This window comes from Camelus ferus, chromosome 15 (assembly GCF_009834535.1).
Source record: "Camelus ferus isolate YT-003-E chromosome 15, BCGSAC_Cfer_1.0, whole genome shotgun sequence".
NCBI classification, from domain to species: domain Eukaryota; kingdom Metazoa; phylum Chordata; class Mammalia; order Artiodactyla; family Camelidae; genus Camelus; species Camelus ferus.
In genome coordinates, this window is record NC_045710.1 from 22,898,668 (window position 1) to 22,917,737 (window position 19,070).

General features: G+C 36.5%; 1 protein-coding gene across 3 annotated transcripts in view; it reads left to right on the top strand.

The window, feature by feature from the left end:
* TTC27 (tetratricopeptide repeat domain 27) overlaps nt 1-19,070 on the top strand; it is a 144,032-nt gene that overhangs the window by 31,292 nt on the left and 93,670 nt on the right. For all 3 annotated transcript variants that reach the window (XM_032497325.1, XM_014559194.2, XM_006184609.2), the window contains exons 8-9: nt 323-435; nt 4,648-4,714. In XM_032497325.1, the coding sequence (XP_032353216.1) occupies nt 323-435; nt 4,648-4,714 (180 nt within the window). The remainder of the gene's footprint in view (nt 1-322; nt 436-4,647; nt 4,715-19,070) is intronic.

Below are 19,070 nucleotides of genomic sequence, written 5' to 3' on the forward strand. Positions count from 1 at the left end.
ACTGGTGATTGAACCCAAGATCTCGTGCATGATAGGCATGCACTCTACCACTGAGCTATACCCTCCCCAGTGATAGCTGATATTCCCTGATATTGATGTTGTCAGTGCATTCCTGAGGTATAGATGGCATGTTCTCCATTTCTGCACAGCAAATTGTCCACAGATATGTGTTTCATAAGAAGCAGCCTATGAACCATATATAGACATTGTAAAATGTTAAACAGAAAGATAAGTTATCCTTCCTAGCAATCTGTTGCATATAGTCTGTTAAATGAATCAAATTTAATTTTTGTTTTGAATATTTTCTTTGATATTCCACCAGAATCTTGAGCTCAATGATGATACTGTTCTAAATGAGATAAAGTTAGCAGATAACGAACAGTTTCAGATGCCCGACCTGTGTGCTGAAGAGCTTGCTGTTATCCTTGGAGTCTGGTAAGTAATGACTTACTTGGCTACTTTGAACTCCTTGCATACTGGTTGTCTTGTGTTGTGAAAATCCTTGCTCAAGCAGGTCCTGAGAGTTCTGGATGAATAGGGAATCTCATAATGGCTTATGAAGATCAAGAATAGTTGTGCAACCAATTAAAGGATTCGAAATTAAGAATCTCAGAAATCTCTTGTAAGTTGGTATATTATTCTTCTCTTTTCCCTCATAAGCAAAATTTTTTTGGTTAGCCTTAGCTAGGAATAGACTCAATGAAATATTTAGGATTGGTGACTGTTTTGGCCTCTAAGGATATTTACATTCAAACGATAGAATTATTTTTTAATACAGTAGGACCTTGTGTGTGGTAGAAATAGTTTTTCATTTTATTTTGTTTTATTTTTCAATTTTGAAATAGTTTCAAATTTGGAAAACAGTTGCAAGAGCAAGGCGTTGCGAAGAACTTTCAAGAGTAATCTTCCAATATGATACTCTGTCACCCCTGAATAGTGTGTGTTTTCAACAAACAAGAAAGTTTTGTACATAGCCATAATACAGCTATCAAAATTAGAAAATTAACTTCCACACTTTACGATCATTTAATATTCAGACCTCCTTCAAGTTTTGCCAGTTGTCCCAATAATTTCCTTTATAGCACAGGATCCAGTCTAGAACATATGTGTCACATTTAGTTGTCATATCTCTTCAGTTTCTGTCAATCTAGAATAGTTCTTCATTTTTGCTTGACTTTCATGATCTTGACACTTTTGAAATTTATAAGCCGGTTATTCGGTATAGTTTCCCTCAGTTTGAGTTTGTCTGATAAAAAGAATATGTAAATATATATATATATAATTAGATTCACACTCGACATCATTAGCAGGAGTATCAGACAAGTAAGGTTTTGTGGTTCTTATTGCCTCCCAGCAGGTAGAACGCAATTAAGATTTGTTCCACTACTGTTGATGTTAACTTTGATCACATTATTACACAGGCTTCTCCAATGTAAAGTTATTCTTTTTACCTTTGTAATTAATTAACGTGGTATTTTAGAATATGTAAAATCCCATTTCCCATCTGGAGATTTAGCAATTTTCAAAATAGGATGTTTCACAAAGTGACAATATTGAGACTGGTTAAATTAGGAATAAGCAATTTAAGAAAGGGAGCATTTATTAAAAAATTGTCTTCTAACTCAGTAGAATTTATCTTTTTGTGTTCACCTCATAGGCTTTTATCTTCCTTACACTAACAGTAGGCTTTTATTTATACAAAAGTTAAATTCACTTCTACAGTCCTCTTTTGTTAGATTAAAAAGGATCACACATATAGAATTCTGTTTCTAAATCCAACTCATTTGTCCTATCACATTATTTGATTCCAGTGACAGAATTTATGCTTACTTCTGAAAAATTACTTGTTTCGTTCATGATACTTAGTATGTAAATGATATAAACAGCAACCAATTGCAAGCAATATTATGTGCTCAGAATTATACCACGTGCTTTCACATTAGCCCTCATTAATGTTCTAACAATCTTAGAAGTTCATGTTTTTCTCACTTTTCAGGTGGGAAATCAGGGTTCAAATGACTAAATGACTCACTCAGAATTATAGTGTGGCAATTAGGGCTTGAATCCAGGTTTTACTGACTCAAATTCTGTTTTCCTTTATGCTATTTCTTAAAATAATTTGGCAAATTCATAATTGTCAACTCATCAGAAAACTAAATCAAACCAAATATATGTTTTCCTAGTCATTCTCTCAGTTGAAGTTTAGCTATATTGAGTTAGACTTCACAGTTGAGACAGGACTAAAAACCTAGAAAATGCTTGTCTTCAAATACTATTTTTGTCCCCAAATATGATCTTGGTAGTATCTCAATACATAGAACAGTTAAAAAGTGCTGAATGTATTTCATGGGCAATTTAAATCTTCATTGTTTGGTAGAAACCACTTGATTATATTCTGAATCTTGGAGCATCTGCTGCAATTTGTAAACCTCTGGATTAAAACATCAATGAATTGATGATCTGCGTTCACTGAGTTACTACATGGGTTGTAAACAGTGGTTTTGTGATACTGCCTGATCTCTGTCTGATCTCCGTGGTTATTAGCCCCTATGAAGAGGAGACTTGGACATTGTGGGAGGCTGGGTTGTTTGGAAAGGAGACATAGGGTGAATTCTTACAGATCATGGATTGGCCAGACCATGGGGCTAGCTTCATGCCCCTTTTCTTTCATTCTTGCTCTTCACTGGCCTCCTGCTTGAGTTTGATTTTACCTGAAGACCCCATGCTAGAACTTGTCCCATGTCTCATATATCAGTATACCTGATTGCTTTTATGTAAAGTAATTGTGGGGAGGAATTTCTTAAAGTACAGTGATCCTTCAGTAATTCAGACAACCAGAGTGGGGATGGTAATTCCTTTTGAATGAACAGTCTGACTTTCAGATTGCAGAGGAATACCTGCTAAGCCTAAGTCAGTAAATCATGGTGAATTGTGGTGGCCTGTTAGACTTACTGTATCATAATTATTTGTAATGAGCCTGTAGCATTTCACTTTATATACTTTATGCACTGAAGTTAGGATTGGAATTTTGTATGTGAGAGAGATGAATGTTGATCCATTTTGGATGAGGTTCTTATTGTAGAGTGACTTTTATTCTACTTATCTATCTACTTCGTTCACTTATCGGAATCATGTCTTAGAACTGAAAGGACCTTAGGGGTTAATTGGCTCATCTTGCCAATTGATAACATAATTCCTTTGTGTAGTCAAACCAGTAATGTCTAAGTATGTATGTGCATGCATTGTGTGTGTGTATGTGTTTTTAATTGAGGTAAAATTGAGATATAGCATTGTATTAATTTCAGGTGTACAACATTAAATGATTTCATAATTCTTTCCTTCCACTCTTTTTTTTTACCAACAGTAAAAATATGTTCATTTAACCATTATTATGTGAACATTTTATGCTTATTATAAAATCCTCCAACAACACTGAAAATTTCAAGGACATGGTACTATTTTGTGAGGTGGTACTTTCTTTTCATTCTTAATACGAGGAATATTTACATACAAAAAATTAATGTAACATATAAATGTAAGTTACATAGCGTAATAATAAAATGAACCCCCCACCCGACTTACGACCTAGAAGATTGCAGATACCACGAGCTCAGTCTGTGCTTCTTTCCCATCTGTCCTCTTGCCTCTCTTTAAAAGGTAATCACTGTCCCGAATTTTGCGTTTTGCCATTTTCTTGCCTTTTGAGAAAATATGTTTACTCACATGTCTTTTATGCCTTTAAGTCAGTAGCTTCATCTTGTTTCTTTTTGAGCTTTATAAAAAATGCTGTCTTACAATATGTAGTCTTCTGTGATTTGCTTTCTTCTTTCACTGTTGTGTTTCCTCCACGTTGTTATACATAGGAGCAGTTTACTTTGCAGTATAGCTTTTCATTGGGTGAATACTTTACAATTTATTACTTTCTTTTTTGGACATTTGAATTATTAACAGGCTTTTCCTATTATACACCATATTACTATGGGTATTTGTGTATACTTCTGGTACACCTGTTTAAGAATTTCTCTGGCCTCCGTGCTAGGCTGGAATTACTGAAGTTAGGATATGTGCATGCTCACTTTACAAAACAGTGCTCAGTTGTTTTCCAAAATGATTCGACCAAGAAGCTCCAGTTGTGCAATCGGTTAGCGTGTGGTTCTTATACAAAATGATTTGGCCAAGTCATACTTGAATCAGCAGGATCTACGAATTCCCATTGTTCTGCCTCTGTGACAAACTCTTAATCTTTGCCTGTTTCATGGTTATAGTAAATTTTCTTTGTTTGAATTTAATAAATAGGAGTCAGTGCCATAGTAATTCTTTTTACTTTCTTTGTGGAGTAGCACAGATTGGATTTCATTTTTTCTTATAAAAGAAGTTACATTAACATTAGTGCACCAGCCACAGCTTATTTGTTAGCATTTTATTACTTTTTGTGTTTATCTTTGGCACACTCATCTCTACATTTGTATATGGTACATTAATATTGAAATATGTGCTTTCAAATATATAAAACTTTTTAAATTTTAAAAATTATACTTTTTAAAAATTATACTTCATTCATTACAACATGCCTTTTTAAAAATTATACTTCATTCATTACAACATGCATTCTGGGATTAATTTGCTTTTTTTTCTTTTAATTTAAAGCACAAATTTCCAAAAGAATAACCCAGTGCATAAGTTAACTGAAGAGGAGCTGCTGGCATTTACATCAGTGAGTAATGTCTTTTTCCTTTCCGTTTCATTTCTTTTTTTTCCTTGTAAGTTATTTTGCCTCTGCTATGTTCTTGCCTCAGATTGCTCATGTTGAAACACTGCCACCTAAGGAAATTAAAGAGAAAAAAAAAATAAAACTCATCATTTTAGTTTCCAGGCTGCATATATCTTGCTGCTTATTTAGATACAAGCATTTTGCTTTGTACTTGCTTGAATTTGAGGGCAATGAGCAAATATTTCTTGTTCATTGATCCCAGGTACCGGTCCAATGTGTTGCACATAACAGGCACTAAATAAATACTTGTTGAAAGAATAAATGAAGTGACAGATCAAGAGTTTGAATCTTCACTCCAAACCCAGTAGAGTGTGTACCTCTTTCTTCTGAAATTGAGGATAATGCTACACTGATGAAATAAGGAAGAGGACGTCAGAGAGGGAGGAGCAGACCTGGGAGAGCATGGGTGATAGAATCAGAGGCAGTGTTGAGAGCGTGGGCTGCTTGTCAGATTTCCACAATGGTGAGCGGTCAGGAGGAGGGCAGTGGTGATGGTTCAGGGAATGCTCTGCTGATCTCTAGGATGGTTCCAGTGGAATAGCTGGGTAGTCACCTCACTACAGAGAAATACGGAAGGAATGGGAAAATAAAGGAAAATAAAGTTGATAGATGAAGACCACAGTTGGAGTGTAAAGGAAAGACAGAGTAACAGACTGTTTGAGGATTCCCAATCAAAGAAGGCTTTTGGAGAAGAGAAAACTCACAGAGCAAGGGGTCAGTCAGTATCTTTTTAGCTTAAGGGATAACAAGAAGATAAGACATGTCTTTAATGAACACAAGTTGCTTAAGATATATCATCTTCTCAAAGGCATTTTTATTATCGTAGTTAGGAATCAAGTTAGAATTCTGGTGTTTTCTTCTTTTGGTATTTTTCAGATGAGGCAAGAACAAAGTACTCTTATCTGGTAGAAAGAAAAGCTTGCTTACTTTGTAGTGTAATAATCAACTTTGCAAATTACTGTTTTCTACATACAGTTTTGGAACTGGTTGGATGCCAATCTCTTAAGTCCTTGGTTGCCTGTTTCATTTTCCCACTTCAGTACCCTTAGAAATCTGCTGTTTTGCTTTATAGCATACGTGTGTTTCGATAACTGTGTGGAATGTCCCTAATTATTCGTTACCTGTGCTATAAGGAATTTGACAAGTAAAGTGTTAAGCATTTTTTAAAAGATATACTTAAAAAATTATTATGTACATCCCACTTATTCATTCAGCTGATGTTGGTTGAGTGCTTAGCATACACCAGGCACTGTACTGGTTGTTGGAGATACAGCAGTAAACAATCTTTTCCCTCTTGGAGTTTACATCAATTTGCATTCTTGTGGGGGAAATTCACAGTAGACAAAGAAATGGATATTTAATAGACGTGCTCAGGAGAATAGTGTAAGGGGGTGAGAATGGGTTGGGCATGGCTGTTTTTGGCAAGATGGTAGGGGGAAGATCTCAGTGGAGGTGGTGTTGAACATGGGTCTTCCCGACATGAGACACAGGAAAGGGCACAGAGGGTCTGGAACGGTGGGGAGCTGGAGTCAGTGCGGGGAAGTGCAGAGCTGGTTGGGGACAGTCACCTAGAGTCTGTATGATAAATGATGACCAGGGTGCTTGGGTTTCTTCTGATGACTGCGGCAACAGGATGCAGTGTATGACAGGAGGTGTTCCTGCTGGCCTCTCATGGGGAGGATGGTCAGCTGTTACATCTTCTTGGGATGGACCTCGTGAGGAGTTTATTGTGTTTGCGTTCTCTGCAGTCATCCTGAAAACACATTAAAATACTCTTTAAGCAGTTATTTTTTAAAAAATTGTTTCTTCTGGGTGGGATATGTTTATTCCTTTCCTTAACCTTACTTCTTTTCTGATTTTTTAAAAAATTTCTTTTCCTGTTCTTATTCCTCTGTACAGTGAGGTACTTGTGAAGTAATTAACTCAGGTAACCTCTGCTGGTAGGTCACTCATCCCGCCTAGCTGCAGTGAAGCTCGTGAACTCGGGTTTTGTACCCCCCGCCCCCACCGCCCTGGGCCTTTCTCATACATAATTCTCCTGCTCTCCTCCTCCAGCTCTTCCAAAGCAGAACTGGCCTGCGGACTGATCTCTTTTTGCAGGAAAGCTGTTCGGTGACAGTGCTTCCTAGTGCTAGGCCTCACTCTTCTACTTCTAATCCCAAGTAAATCTTTAATCGGTAAGAAGTAAGGCAAGGAACTTACATGTGAGGAGGGCTTTTCGGAGCCGCGTGCATCCTTTGGGATGTGCACCATCCATTCCTTTTTTTAATCCTAAAGGAAGCATACAGAATACAGCAGAAAAACCCAAATCAGCCCTTATCAGTCCTTCCTCTTAACCCTTCTTTGTGCATGATTCTGAAACGGGTAATAAGGTGCATTAGAAGTGGCCCCTGGTTTCAATGAAGAATTTCACTGAAGTTTATATCCTATATAATGATATATCTTGTACATAAATATGTTTTATTTATAACGTGTCTGACTCCAAAGGAGCAGTTGAGGCAAGGGGGACCACTTTTAGGTACTACCTGCTTCTGAACTTTCTTTTAACAAGGATCAAATTTGGGCTTATTGTGATTATTTATGTATATGTCTTATCTTTCCTATAAGACTATAAACTCCCAGTTTTAAAGTCTGGTCTCTGTTCTTCTCTGGGTTTTCTCTAAGGCCTACTACAGTGCACCAGTACTGTGCTCACAGTTGTTGCTCAAGAAACCTGTGCAGAATATGGGAATGACTGAAGTACACTAGAACCCGGAGTAGGACTTGTGTCTGCCCCAGGCTTGGTGCTGCATTGCTCCACTTAGTTCTGAAATTTGGGGAGTACTACTCCCCGGGGTACTACCGGTGTATCTTACCTGGTGGAAAGGATAACCTCCTGTTTAAAATACATCTTCTGTAAAATGAGGGAAAGAATGGTGTATCCCTCCCTTGGCACTGAAGATTTGTTTTCAGGATCAAATTACAGAATGTAGATGAAAATATTTCGGAGTAGGTAGAGACTGGTGCACCCGTGGCATTCAGTGGTGAGTCAGGTTATCTGGTTACTAGGGTGTAGGAGAGCATTACTATTTACAAGGAATAGGAATTCCTAATTGGATAAGACCTGTTTTTGGCTGTTAATGTGGGAGAGAAGGGAGTAGCCAGGAAAGAAGCAGCATCTTCTTCCTTGCTGGGCATCCATTTCCCTGCTCTGGCTGCAGCGTGGTGGCCAGGGTCTTGATTTCTGTACTGTTGAAGCTATGAGGTTCTTCCTCTGTTAATAGAAGAGCAAGTACAGTAGAAATCTTACTACTCCTACCAGAGTATTGTGAGCACTTGGAGGGATAGGAACCACAGTTATTGGACATTTGATAAATACTTACTGAATTAACAAATGAATGGCCTATCGGTCCTGAATTTCCTTCGCGTTTGTTCAGCTGTCCTAAAGTTTACTAAAACAATGGTGAACTCTCTTTTTCGGAAGGATTTTCGCCAGTGTTTTCAGGTTGGTGTAGCTTGTTGAAATATACGTGAGGTATGTTGGGAAAATGTTTTGATTCAGCAATGTCAGAAGATTGTCCTAAAAGGAATACTTTTTTTTTTTTTTTTAACATTGTCATTATGTCATGCTATTCCTGCGATAGTCTATCCTCACATTTCAGGAAACCTGAATGAGTCATAGTAAAAATGACTAATATTGTTTTAGAGAGCCATTTATGTTGTATCGGCTTGATAATTTAAAATTAGCTGTGTTATCTACTTTATTTCCTTTCAGATGAGCCAAGTCAGTGACATTCAGTAATGCTTTTAATTTCCTTTCATTGTTGAAAATGGGAACAATTTAGTTAATTCATACAGGTGTTTCAGTTTTCATTGGCAAAAGTTCTGCTTAAGTGTGAATTGATACTGGCAGCCTGCCTTCTGTCTGCCTGAAGCCCCAAGGTCTCTGTAAATGAAAAAAGGAAAAAGACCTTTGGAAGTTATTCATTATATTATATGTATTTTCTCTTTCTGCTATTAATTTTAAAGCTATTTAATGCATACTTATCTGTGCACTTGAAATAGTTTGCTAACCATTTTTACAGATTAAGATAATACTATTTTTTTTCTTCTAAGGCATAATTATTTCTTTTTTGGGGGGGTGGGGGAGGAGGTAATTTGTTTGTTTGTTTATTTATTTATTTATTTATATGGAGGTACTGGGGATTGAACCCAGGACCCTTGTGCATGCTAAGCACGGACTCTACCACTGAGCTATACCCTCCCCTGACTTACTAGTTTTGATTTTCTTAACATAGGCAATGTAACTTTGCGAGAAAGCAATGATACTTCTGATATTTGTCTTAGCATTGCATGATGACATGTCTATATTAAGCAGTATAATGCAGGATTTTGATTTTCTTTTTGGTTTGAATACGTGTCTCCCCAAATGTTACTCATGCATTTTAATTTAACAGGCATTCATTGGTAATGAACCTTGTAGCTATCTCTTTGGTAATAACTTGGAAACTTTTAAAGAAGCAGGAGTTGAGTATGTTTTATTTCAGTTTGTGGGTTAATTGTTATTAAGTAGAGGCTTAATAAATATTTTCTGACTGGAGTTGGACTAGGTCACGTGTATATATCTTATTTCAAGAATAGACAGAGAAAAAAATGAGAAATAGGATTTGTGGGATCTTACACGGCTTTTTTCTTACCACCACCTACTTTGGTAACTGCTAGACTTTCCTCTTAGTTTACCATGGCTTAAAGTTAATGCTTACTTGTGGGTATATTTCCAGCCATATTGGAGTAACTGGTTCTGTATTTGAACTCTCATTGTAAACAACTACAAAACTGGACAAAATACAGGAAATAGAAGTGTAGTAAAAGGATAATAAGTCACAATCAAATAGTGTTTATCTCAGGAATACAAAATTGGTTTAACATTAAACAATCAGTGTTATTCATCTTATTAATATAGTAAAGGAGAAAAGCTGAATGATTATCACATTATATTTATTTCAGCATTAGAAAAAAATTCAATACCCTTTCATTATAAAGACTTAGTAAACCAGGAATAGAAGGGAATGTCATCCTGATAAAGAGTATTTATGAAAAATTCAAAGTTAAAATCAGTATTGATGAAACAGTTTTTTCCCCTAAGGTCAGGAAAATGGAACTTCTGTTTTTCATTGAACTAGAAATCCCAGCTAGTGCAATAAGATATGAAGAAGATTCAAAAGGTATGCAGATTGGAAAGAAATATGTAAAATTATCACTACGCATAGACAACACAATTCTATACTTAGGAAACTCTAAAAGCAAGGTCTGAGAATCTAAGGTCAATATTTATAAAGTCAGTTGTGTTTATATATACTAGCAATGAATAATTGGGAAAGTAATTTTAAAACCACTTACAATAGCATAAAACATCAAATGTTTAGTGATAAATTTAACTGAAGTGTAAGACCTATACACTAAAAATGACATATTTCTGGGAGAAGTTGAAGAAGATCTAAATAAATGGACAGACTCACCATGTTCATGGATTAGAAGGCTTAATATTGTTGGATTGACAAAGTTCTTCCAAAACTGAGCTATAAATTAAATCCAATAGCAATCAGAATTCAGGAGAAGCACACCCCCCCCTTTTTTTTTTTTTGCAGAAATTGACAAGCCAATTTTAAAGTTTTTTTGGAGTATTTCTGCTTCTGTGATTGCTAAGTAAGCTCTTTGGAACCATCCTTCTGCAGATGGAAATTACAGACTGTGGACAAAACACACAAAAACCTGACTACCTGATGACCTTGGGATGTGTGAATGACCATTAAGAGCATGAAAGATGGTTAATATCACTAGTTATCGGGCAAATGCAAATTAAAACCACAATAATATAGCAGTATACACTTAAAAGATACATTACTATACAGGGTAGTTGGAATTCTCATACATTGTAAATGTAATGTGACATAAAATGGCACAACCGCTTTGGAACACAGTTTGGCATTTTATCATACAGTTAATCATCAATTCCACCTGCAGGTATTTATGAGAAATGAAAATATATGGCTCCACAAAGACTTGTATAGAAATGTTCATAGCTGTTTAATCCATCATAGCTTAAAACTGGACTCAAATGTTCATCCACAAGTAAAGGATGAATTGCAGCATATCCATCTTGACATAAAACTATACAGAAAATGAGCAAAGCCCATCGTCTCGTGTCCAGATAACCATTGTTACTTTGGATTGAAGATAGAAGCAGGCTCCCTGGACCCCACTCAGGCTACCTCTCAACTTCAATCTCCCTGTGTCTCTTACTGGGTTTCAACCTCGTCTTACCCCGTATTGTCTTTCGTAGCAAAGGAAACAGGGAAGAGTTATGAAATAAACTTAAAAACATGGCTTAAAATAAGAGGAAGAAGGGGGACTCGTGGACCAGAGAGCAGAGGTTTTCACAGTGTTAAGACACTGCTATTCTCACAAGAGGTAGAGGAGGTATCTCAAGAGTCCGCAGACCTGACTTAAGTGCATACGTATATGCATAGACGCGCACAGAGAAGTCAGCAGCTAGAGTCAGGACCTGCAGTGAGAGGCCTGAGCTGAGGCCTTGGCCGGCAGCTGTGAGGGATGGAATTGCCTGAAGTAATAGCACATTCAGAACTTTCCACTGAGCTAAGCCCCTCAAGCAAGTCTGAAGTGATCTTGAATTTATAGTGTTGCTTGGCTGTGGTGGCAGAAACCAGTCTCTAGAGGAAAACATCGATCCCAAATTAAAATTGAGCAGTGAGCTCACAATTAAAGATCAACAAATGGAAGAGAAGGCAAGCCACCGTGGCTGAAAGTTCACGAACAGCAGATGAAAGGACAAATTACAGTTTTCTCATTCATAATGTAGAACAGCTATGTGGGAAATGTTTAAAGAAGTAAAGGATGTAATCACAAAGATAGCCAGACAACTTCTGTTAGTTAGTAGACGTTTATGATTTGAGAGGGAAAAAAGTAACTTCTAGAAATAATTTGAAATTAAAAAGCAGAATTTAAAAAGATGTCATCTATGCTTATCCACATCAGAGAGATATCAGGAAACACCCAAAGGTGTGTATAGGAGGTGTTCTAGAAATTCCAGTCCTGGAAGTATACCTAAAAAAACAAGTCATCTTCATCAGTGGACATGCATTTAATAACTGCAGTGTTTGTAATGGGAAACAAACTGTAAACAACCTAAATGTTTGTTGACAGAAGGAAGGATAAATTGTGGTATCCTATCACAAGTGTGAAATAGTGAAGTGAAAATAAAAGAACTACAGCTATAAATAACAACGTGGATGAGTTTTATAAATGTAGAGCTAAGTTAAAAAGCAGTCCCAGCAGATTCACAGGTGTTTATATTATACTTTATAAGTTACATTTTAGTTACTTTTAATCTTCCATGTATATCAAAAAATAAAATCTAAAGACTATTTTGGGCAATAGCAAGATCATTTAAATGTTATTTGATAAACCATTTTAAGGAATAAGCAGTACGTCATTATGTACATTTTACTTTTAAAGTGAATCTTACTTGGGGGGAGGGTATGCTCAAGTGGTAGAGCGCATGCTCAGCATGCAGAAGGCCCTGAGTTCAGTCCCCAGCACCTGCATTAAAAATAAATAAATAAACCTAATTACCGTCCCACCCCCAAAAATAAAATAAATAAAGTGAATCTTATTGATGTTCATTAGGCTGGTGAGAAGCAGAATCGATGATGATGGACAGCATTAATATGAGGTAAAGGAAAAAAAACTTTCAGAAAGAAAAGCTCCTTAGTGGGGCTTACCGTCCCCAGATAGGAGAGATATATGGGGCTTAGAGCTAAGATGGTAATACACTTGATATTAAGGAGTTTTGTTCAAACTCATAGCCTTGTGCTTCTGCTTTTGTCAGAAACTCTTAGGCTTTTTGACATTACGAATTAATATGGTGTTAAAGGATGAAAATTTTAGTTCGAAAACAATGTATATGTTTGAAATAGGTCTGCTTTTCCGTGTTAAAGGTACATCTGGTCGTACTGATGAACTGGCATCTCCAGAAAGCAGATCTTTCTTTTTTGACGCAATTAAATGACCATCAGCTTGAGCTCTTTGATGTCTGCTTTCTATATGAAAATTTGCAGCATAGGGGAAAGAGCTTTGAGAGTGTTGTAATAGCAGGAGATCCAGAATCTCAGGATTTGCCAAGCACGTGACTAGATATTGTAGAAGAAATCGAGGTATAAAACATGACTTGCCTTCATGGAATTTTTAATTTACCCAAGATCAGATAAGCTTATGAAAATGTAATTAACAATACCAGGCAATTTAAACTACAAATTAATAGCACAGATAAATCAATCTCCTAACTGCTTAGAAAAGAAGAAAACATTTAGAACAGAGCAGTCAAAGAAGGCTTTGTTCACTAAGGGAGGACTAGTCGGGCCTTGAAAGATAGATGAGATCTAGATGGAGCGATATCGTGAGCAGAGGCAGGGAGATGGCTGAGTGTGAGCTGCACTGGGTTCATCTGGCTGTGTTGCAAGGTTTGTTTAGGGCAGTAGTAAGACTTGGGGGAAAACTAGTTTTGAGACAGATTTTAAATGGTCTACGGAGCAAGGACAGGGAATTTAGACTGCCACTTCTACTGCGAGTAGTTTATAGACCACATTTGGAATTTAAACTTACTGTCATTTGGTACTGATGTTAACAATGAATGCTCTTTTAAATAGCTTGTTAAGAAGAGGGAATAGTTTTGCTTTTTATAGTATTTCTTTGTTCCTTGCTTTCATAAGGTCAGCCTGACCTGGGTGGGCGTCGTTTGATTTGGCTTCAGTGTAGCCAGTTATGCTCCGGCAGGAGAGCTATGAGTTGCTTTGATTTATGTGTGGAAAAAGCCACTATCTGAAAGCTCCTTCGTTCTCAAAGGCACAGACTGCATGTCTGTCATATAAAGGGTCCGAGTGACCTCTGGAAGAAGAGGATTTGAAATGTACAGCGATAAGTATGAAGGGAAATTTGTTTTTAATAGAAATAACACCCTGGATCCTCTTTGATGTTGTTACAGAATTTTCTTTGCCACTTTCCTGGGAATGAGGGCAGTGTTGCATATGCTGGGAAACTGTTAACAAAATAAAGACATGCCTCTCTATATAGTGTGTCATAATATTCAAATTTACTTTTTAGTGTGAGTTAAAGTGGTATTCACTGACTTTTTCATAGCAAGCAATTAATGGCTTTTCCTCAGGTTTTGTTTTATTACAGCCCCTTTTTCACTCTGACCCCACGCCGCTGCTCAGGTGGTATATCTTAAAGAGGGAAACTTTGGGGAGGGTATAACTCAGTGATAGAGTGTGTGCCTAGCATGCACAAGATCCTGGGTTCAATCCCCAGTACCTCCACTAAAAAAAAAAAGTAAATAAGCATAATTACCCACCCCCCCAAAAAAAAAACCTGAAAAAAAAAACCACGGGGGAAACTCCTACCAAGGCGTGCAGAGCTGTCTCCCTTTTGCTCTCAAGGTATCTTAACATTCCTTATCAAAAACTGCTGCAGTGGATTGATTCTTTACCTTAAAAAACATTCTAACTGTAAATAAGAGTTTATTTCAACTTCCACAACCACAGTAAAAATATTGATGTGTGTATGAAAAATTATACACTTGTCAAAGCCTGCTGACTCATTGAGTCACCTTTTAGAGTTTTGCTCAATGAGATTTGAGAAATGAGAGAACTCTTCTTAAAAGAGACACACAAATGTTACCACTCACTTTTAGGTGGTTTCTGGCCTTGGCCCTGGTGTGTGAAAGTGGTGGAAATGGCATCTCACATACAAATACACGATTGCAAGTAGCACGGTTTTCCTCAGCATGGTCCTCATTCTCAAAGTACTGCTAGTTGAACACACTAATTTTTTCTTTTTTCTCTTTTTAATTGAAATATAGTCAGTCTACAATATATCAGTTTCTGGTGTACAGCATAATGTTTCAGTCATACATACACATATGTATATTTGTTTTCATATTAACTTTTCATTATAGGTTATTTATCTGTTTTATATATAGTAGTTAGTATTTGCAAATCTTGAACTCCCAATTTATCCCTTCCCACTCCCTTTCCCCCTGGTAACTGTAAGTTTGTTTACTATATCTGTGAGTCTCTTTCTGTTTTATAGATAAGTTCATTTGTGCCTTTCTTTTTTTTTTTTTTTTTTTTTTTTAAGATTCCATAGATGAATATCATGGTATTATCCATTCTCTTTCTGGCTTACTTCACATAGAATGATGGTCTCCGGGTCCATCCATGTTGCTGCAAATGGCATTATTTTAGTCTTTGTTATGGCTGAGTAGTATTCTAGTGTGTGTGTGTGTGTGTGTGTGTGTGTGTGTGTGTGTGTGTGTACACATATATATACATACACACATATACCACAGCTTCTTTATCCATTCGTCCATCAATGGACATTTAGGTTGTTTCCATGTCTTGGCTATTATAAGTACTGCTGCTATAAACACTGGGGTACATTTCAAATTAGTTTCTTTCAGTTGTATGCCCAGGAGTGGGATTGCTGGATCATATGGTAAGTCTAATTTTAGTTTTTTGAGGAATTTCCATACTGTTTTCCATAATGGCTGTACCAAACTACATTCCCACCAACAGCACTAAATTTCTCAAGTGTCTGTATTTTAACTGGAGTTTTAGCCAGTACTCAATTTAGTGAGCTGATGTTTCATCAAATTGCTTTAGTTAATAGACTCCAGGTAAAAATAAATGGACTTTAAAAAGATAGCATTTGCAACTGCATGATTCCACTTATATGAGGTAGAGTAGCCAAAGTCATAGAAACAGAAAGTAGCTTGATGGTTGCAGGGGGGTGGGGCAGGGATGATGGGGAATCGTTGTTTAATGGGATAGAGTTTCAGCTGCAAAATGAGAAGAGTTCTAGAGATTGGTTGCACAACAGTGTAAATGTTCTTAACATAACTGAACTGTACACTTAAAAATGGTCAAGATGGTACATTTTATGTTATATGTATCGTACCATAATTTTAAAAATTAAAAAGAGGGGAAGAAATAGCACCTGCAATCATGTTACAAAACATCAGATTCCTAGGAGTGAGTCTATCAAAGGACTTACAGCCCCTCCATACTAAAGTCTACAAAACATTATTATGAGAAATTAGGGAAGACCTAAATAGAGGGGCACACTATGTTCATGGAGGACCCAGTATTTTAAAATTTCAAGTCTCCTCAAATTAACCTACATTATCAGTGCAATCCCTAACAAAATCCCAGCACCTTGATTTTTGTTATTTTTGTTTTTATTGTTGCTGCTGTTGTTTTTTTGGTTTTGTGGAACTCAAGGTGACTTTAAAATTCATATGGAAATGCAGAAGGCTAGAAATAGCTAAGGCAGTCATGAAGAACAGGATTGCAGTACTTACATTGGCAGATACCAAGACTTATTATAAAACTATCAGTTACGAAAGAGCTTACCATATTGTGGTCCTTGGACTGGCAGCATCAGCATCACCTGGGAGCTCGTTAGAAATGGAATTTCTCTGGATCCACTTCAAACCCTGTTGAATCAGAATCTCCAGGGTTGGGGCCAAGGAGTGTGTGTTTTAACAATCTCTCTAGGTTATTCTTATATGCTTTAAAGTTTGAGAAACACTGAATTAAGACATTTTGACATGAGGAAATAGAAACTAACCAGTGGAACAGATAGTCCAAAAACACAGCCGTGCATACACAGTTCATCTGACTTACGTCAAAGTTGGCATTGCAGTGCAATGGGGAAAGGGGGGGCTTTTCAATAAATAGTACTAGGTGATTTATATCCATATGGGGAAAAAGCTATCTTAACCCCTATATCATACTAGATACAAAAATCAATTCCAGATTGAATATATGGAAGTGAAATGCAAAATTAAGACTTTTAGAGGAAAAATATACAAGATCATCTTTGAGAGCTTAATAGGACAGTCAAAAAGGACAATAAGCTCTAACCATAAAACAGAAAATGGTAAACTGGATTATTATTAATATAAGGTTTTGAAAATCAAAAGATACCATTAATATTTGTTAAGCACTTAGACCAGACCTTGCAAACACAAGTATGTGTTGTACTTGTCAGGTAAGAATAATAATATATTACCCTCCTCCAACAAAAAGACAAAAGATGTGTGTCCAGGAAGTATAAAGAATACTTAACAAAGTATCAAAAAAAATTTTGACAACCCAGTAGAAAATAACAGCCAAAGGACTTCAGTAGGTACTTAATAGAGGCATTAAAATGGTCATTAACATATTAAAAGGCCCTCAACTTTATTAGTTATTAGAGAAATGCAAAGTCGTTAGTGAATTGCAAATTAAAACCATAATGGAATACTACTAAATACCCACCAGAATGGCTAAAATGCAAAAAATAGACAATATTGGGTGTTGCAAGGATACAAGGCAACAAGAACTCTCCAGTGTTTCTAATGAGTGTAAAGTCGAGTAACCTTTTAGAAAATTGGTAGGATCCAGGGACACTAAATACTCTGTGACTTAACATTTTCACTCCTCAGTATATGTCCAGCAGAAATACTTGTACGTGTTCAACTAAAGAACCTGTCCTAGAATGTGCATGATTCTGATGGAACATCTAGAGTGTTCACAGCACATTTATAATAACCCTAGATTGGAAACTACCTCAATGTCTTAACAGTATAATGGTTAAATAAATTGTATATTACAATGAAATATTATTCAGTAAAATGAACATTCTACAACTATATTTAACTGTGGGGATGAATCTTTCAAACATAATGTTGAGCAAAAGAAGCCAGATACAAGAGTATTCTGTGATTACATGCAGACTGACTAATGGTGTTAGAAGTCAGGATAGTGGTTACCCTTGGCAGGGGGTCAGGGAAGTGACCAAAACAGAGAACAAGGGGGACACAGGGATGCTAGTAGTGTTTCTTGACCTGGGTGCTGATTACAAGGGTCTGTTCAGTTTGTAAAAATTTATTGTGTATGTTTCCATATGTAGATAATGGTTTAGTAAAATGAAAAATTGTACCTAGTAGCTATTTCTTTGCCACATAGAACTGAAAATTCATGGAAAGAGTCACATAAGACATTGATGTTCATGGTCAGATGAGTTGCAATGGCCATTCTTTCAATGTTCTGAAAGACCAGTATCTTTAAGAAAATGAATGTTAATAGAGTACCTTTTCTCAGCACATTTAAGCCAAATTAGAATTTCCTATACAAAAATAATTTCTTTGTGACTATTAATAAATTTCGTCCAATTTCTTTTTAAACAATTTTTTTAATTATTAATTTTTTTGAGGGGGCGGTAGTTAGAGTTATTCATCTATTTAATGGAGGTGCTGGGGCTTGAACCCAGGACCTTGTGCATGTTAGGCATGTACTCTCCCACTGAGCTATACCCTCCATCTTTAGTCCAATTTCTTGTATGGATGTATTAAGTTCATTTACATGTTTGAATATATCTTCCATATAGTCCAGGTGAAGATAAACTATGAAATTCTAAATTTATTATCTACATTAGTGCTTTGCTTAGGAAGACTGATTTATTTCTTTGAGCCTGTCAATGAGAGAGCAATAAGATGCAGAGTGACCTACTCATTTTTATAGGAAAAAAGTGACAGTTTCTTGCAAAAAGCACAAAAGCGTCAATCACAGCTTATTCTCACAGCAAACTTGCTATGTATCTAGGTAATTCTGTATGTTTTTGTGTATCTTAATGAAAACAAATGTTACAATTATGGTTGTAAAGAGTTCTCTTGTACAAGTGAGATAGAACAGTACACTGTAATAATGGGCAACCAGCTGTTTTCAAGTTAATGCTGTCTGAACATTTCACCAAATACCAGGATGGGGTTGCGAGATACCTGAGGTCTACAAGGACATGGTTTAAATATAGTAGGACACCAATTGGTTTATGTTACTTTGGAAGAATTCTAATAAACTGAATATTTATGTAAGAGAAAAGCTTATTGCTGGGTACAGCTGCTGTTTGCCAGAACACATAGCTAGCTTGTATCAGGCATTTTAGATTTTAAGATAATTAACATCAATACCTTTTTATGCGTGACTGCTAAGCCCTGGCAGGTAGAGGGGTGCCATAAGGCTTAGGTAGAGTGGTCACAGCTTAATTTGTGTTTTGGGTGATTTACCTTTTAAGGGAGTTGGCAGACTGTGTGCCTTGAGAAAGGTGGCAGCTTGCTCCACTAGGGGGGGAATAAATCCTGGTTAGTTCTGGATTAGTCATTGTATTTCCCTTAGAACAAGAAGCTAACTCTCCTGTTACC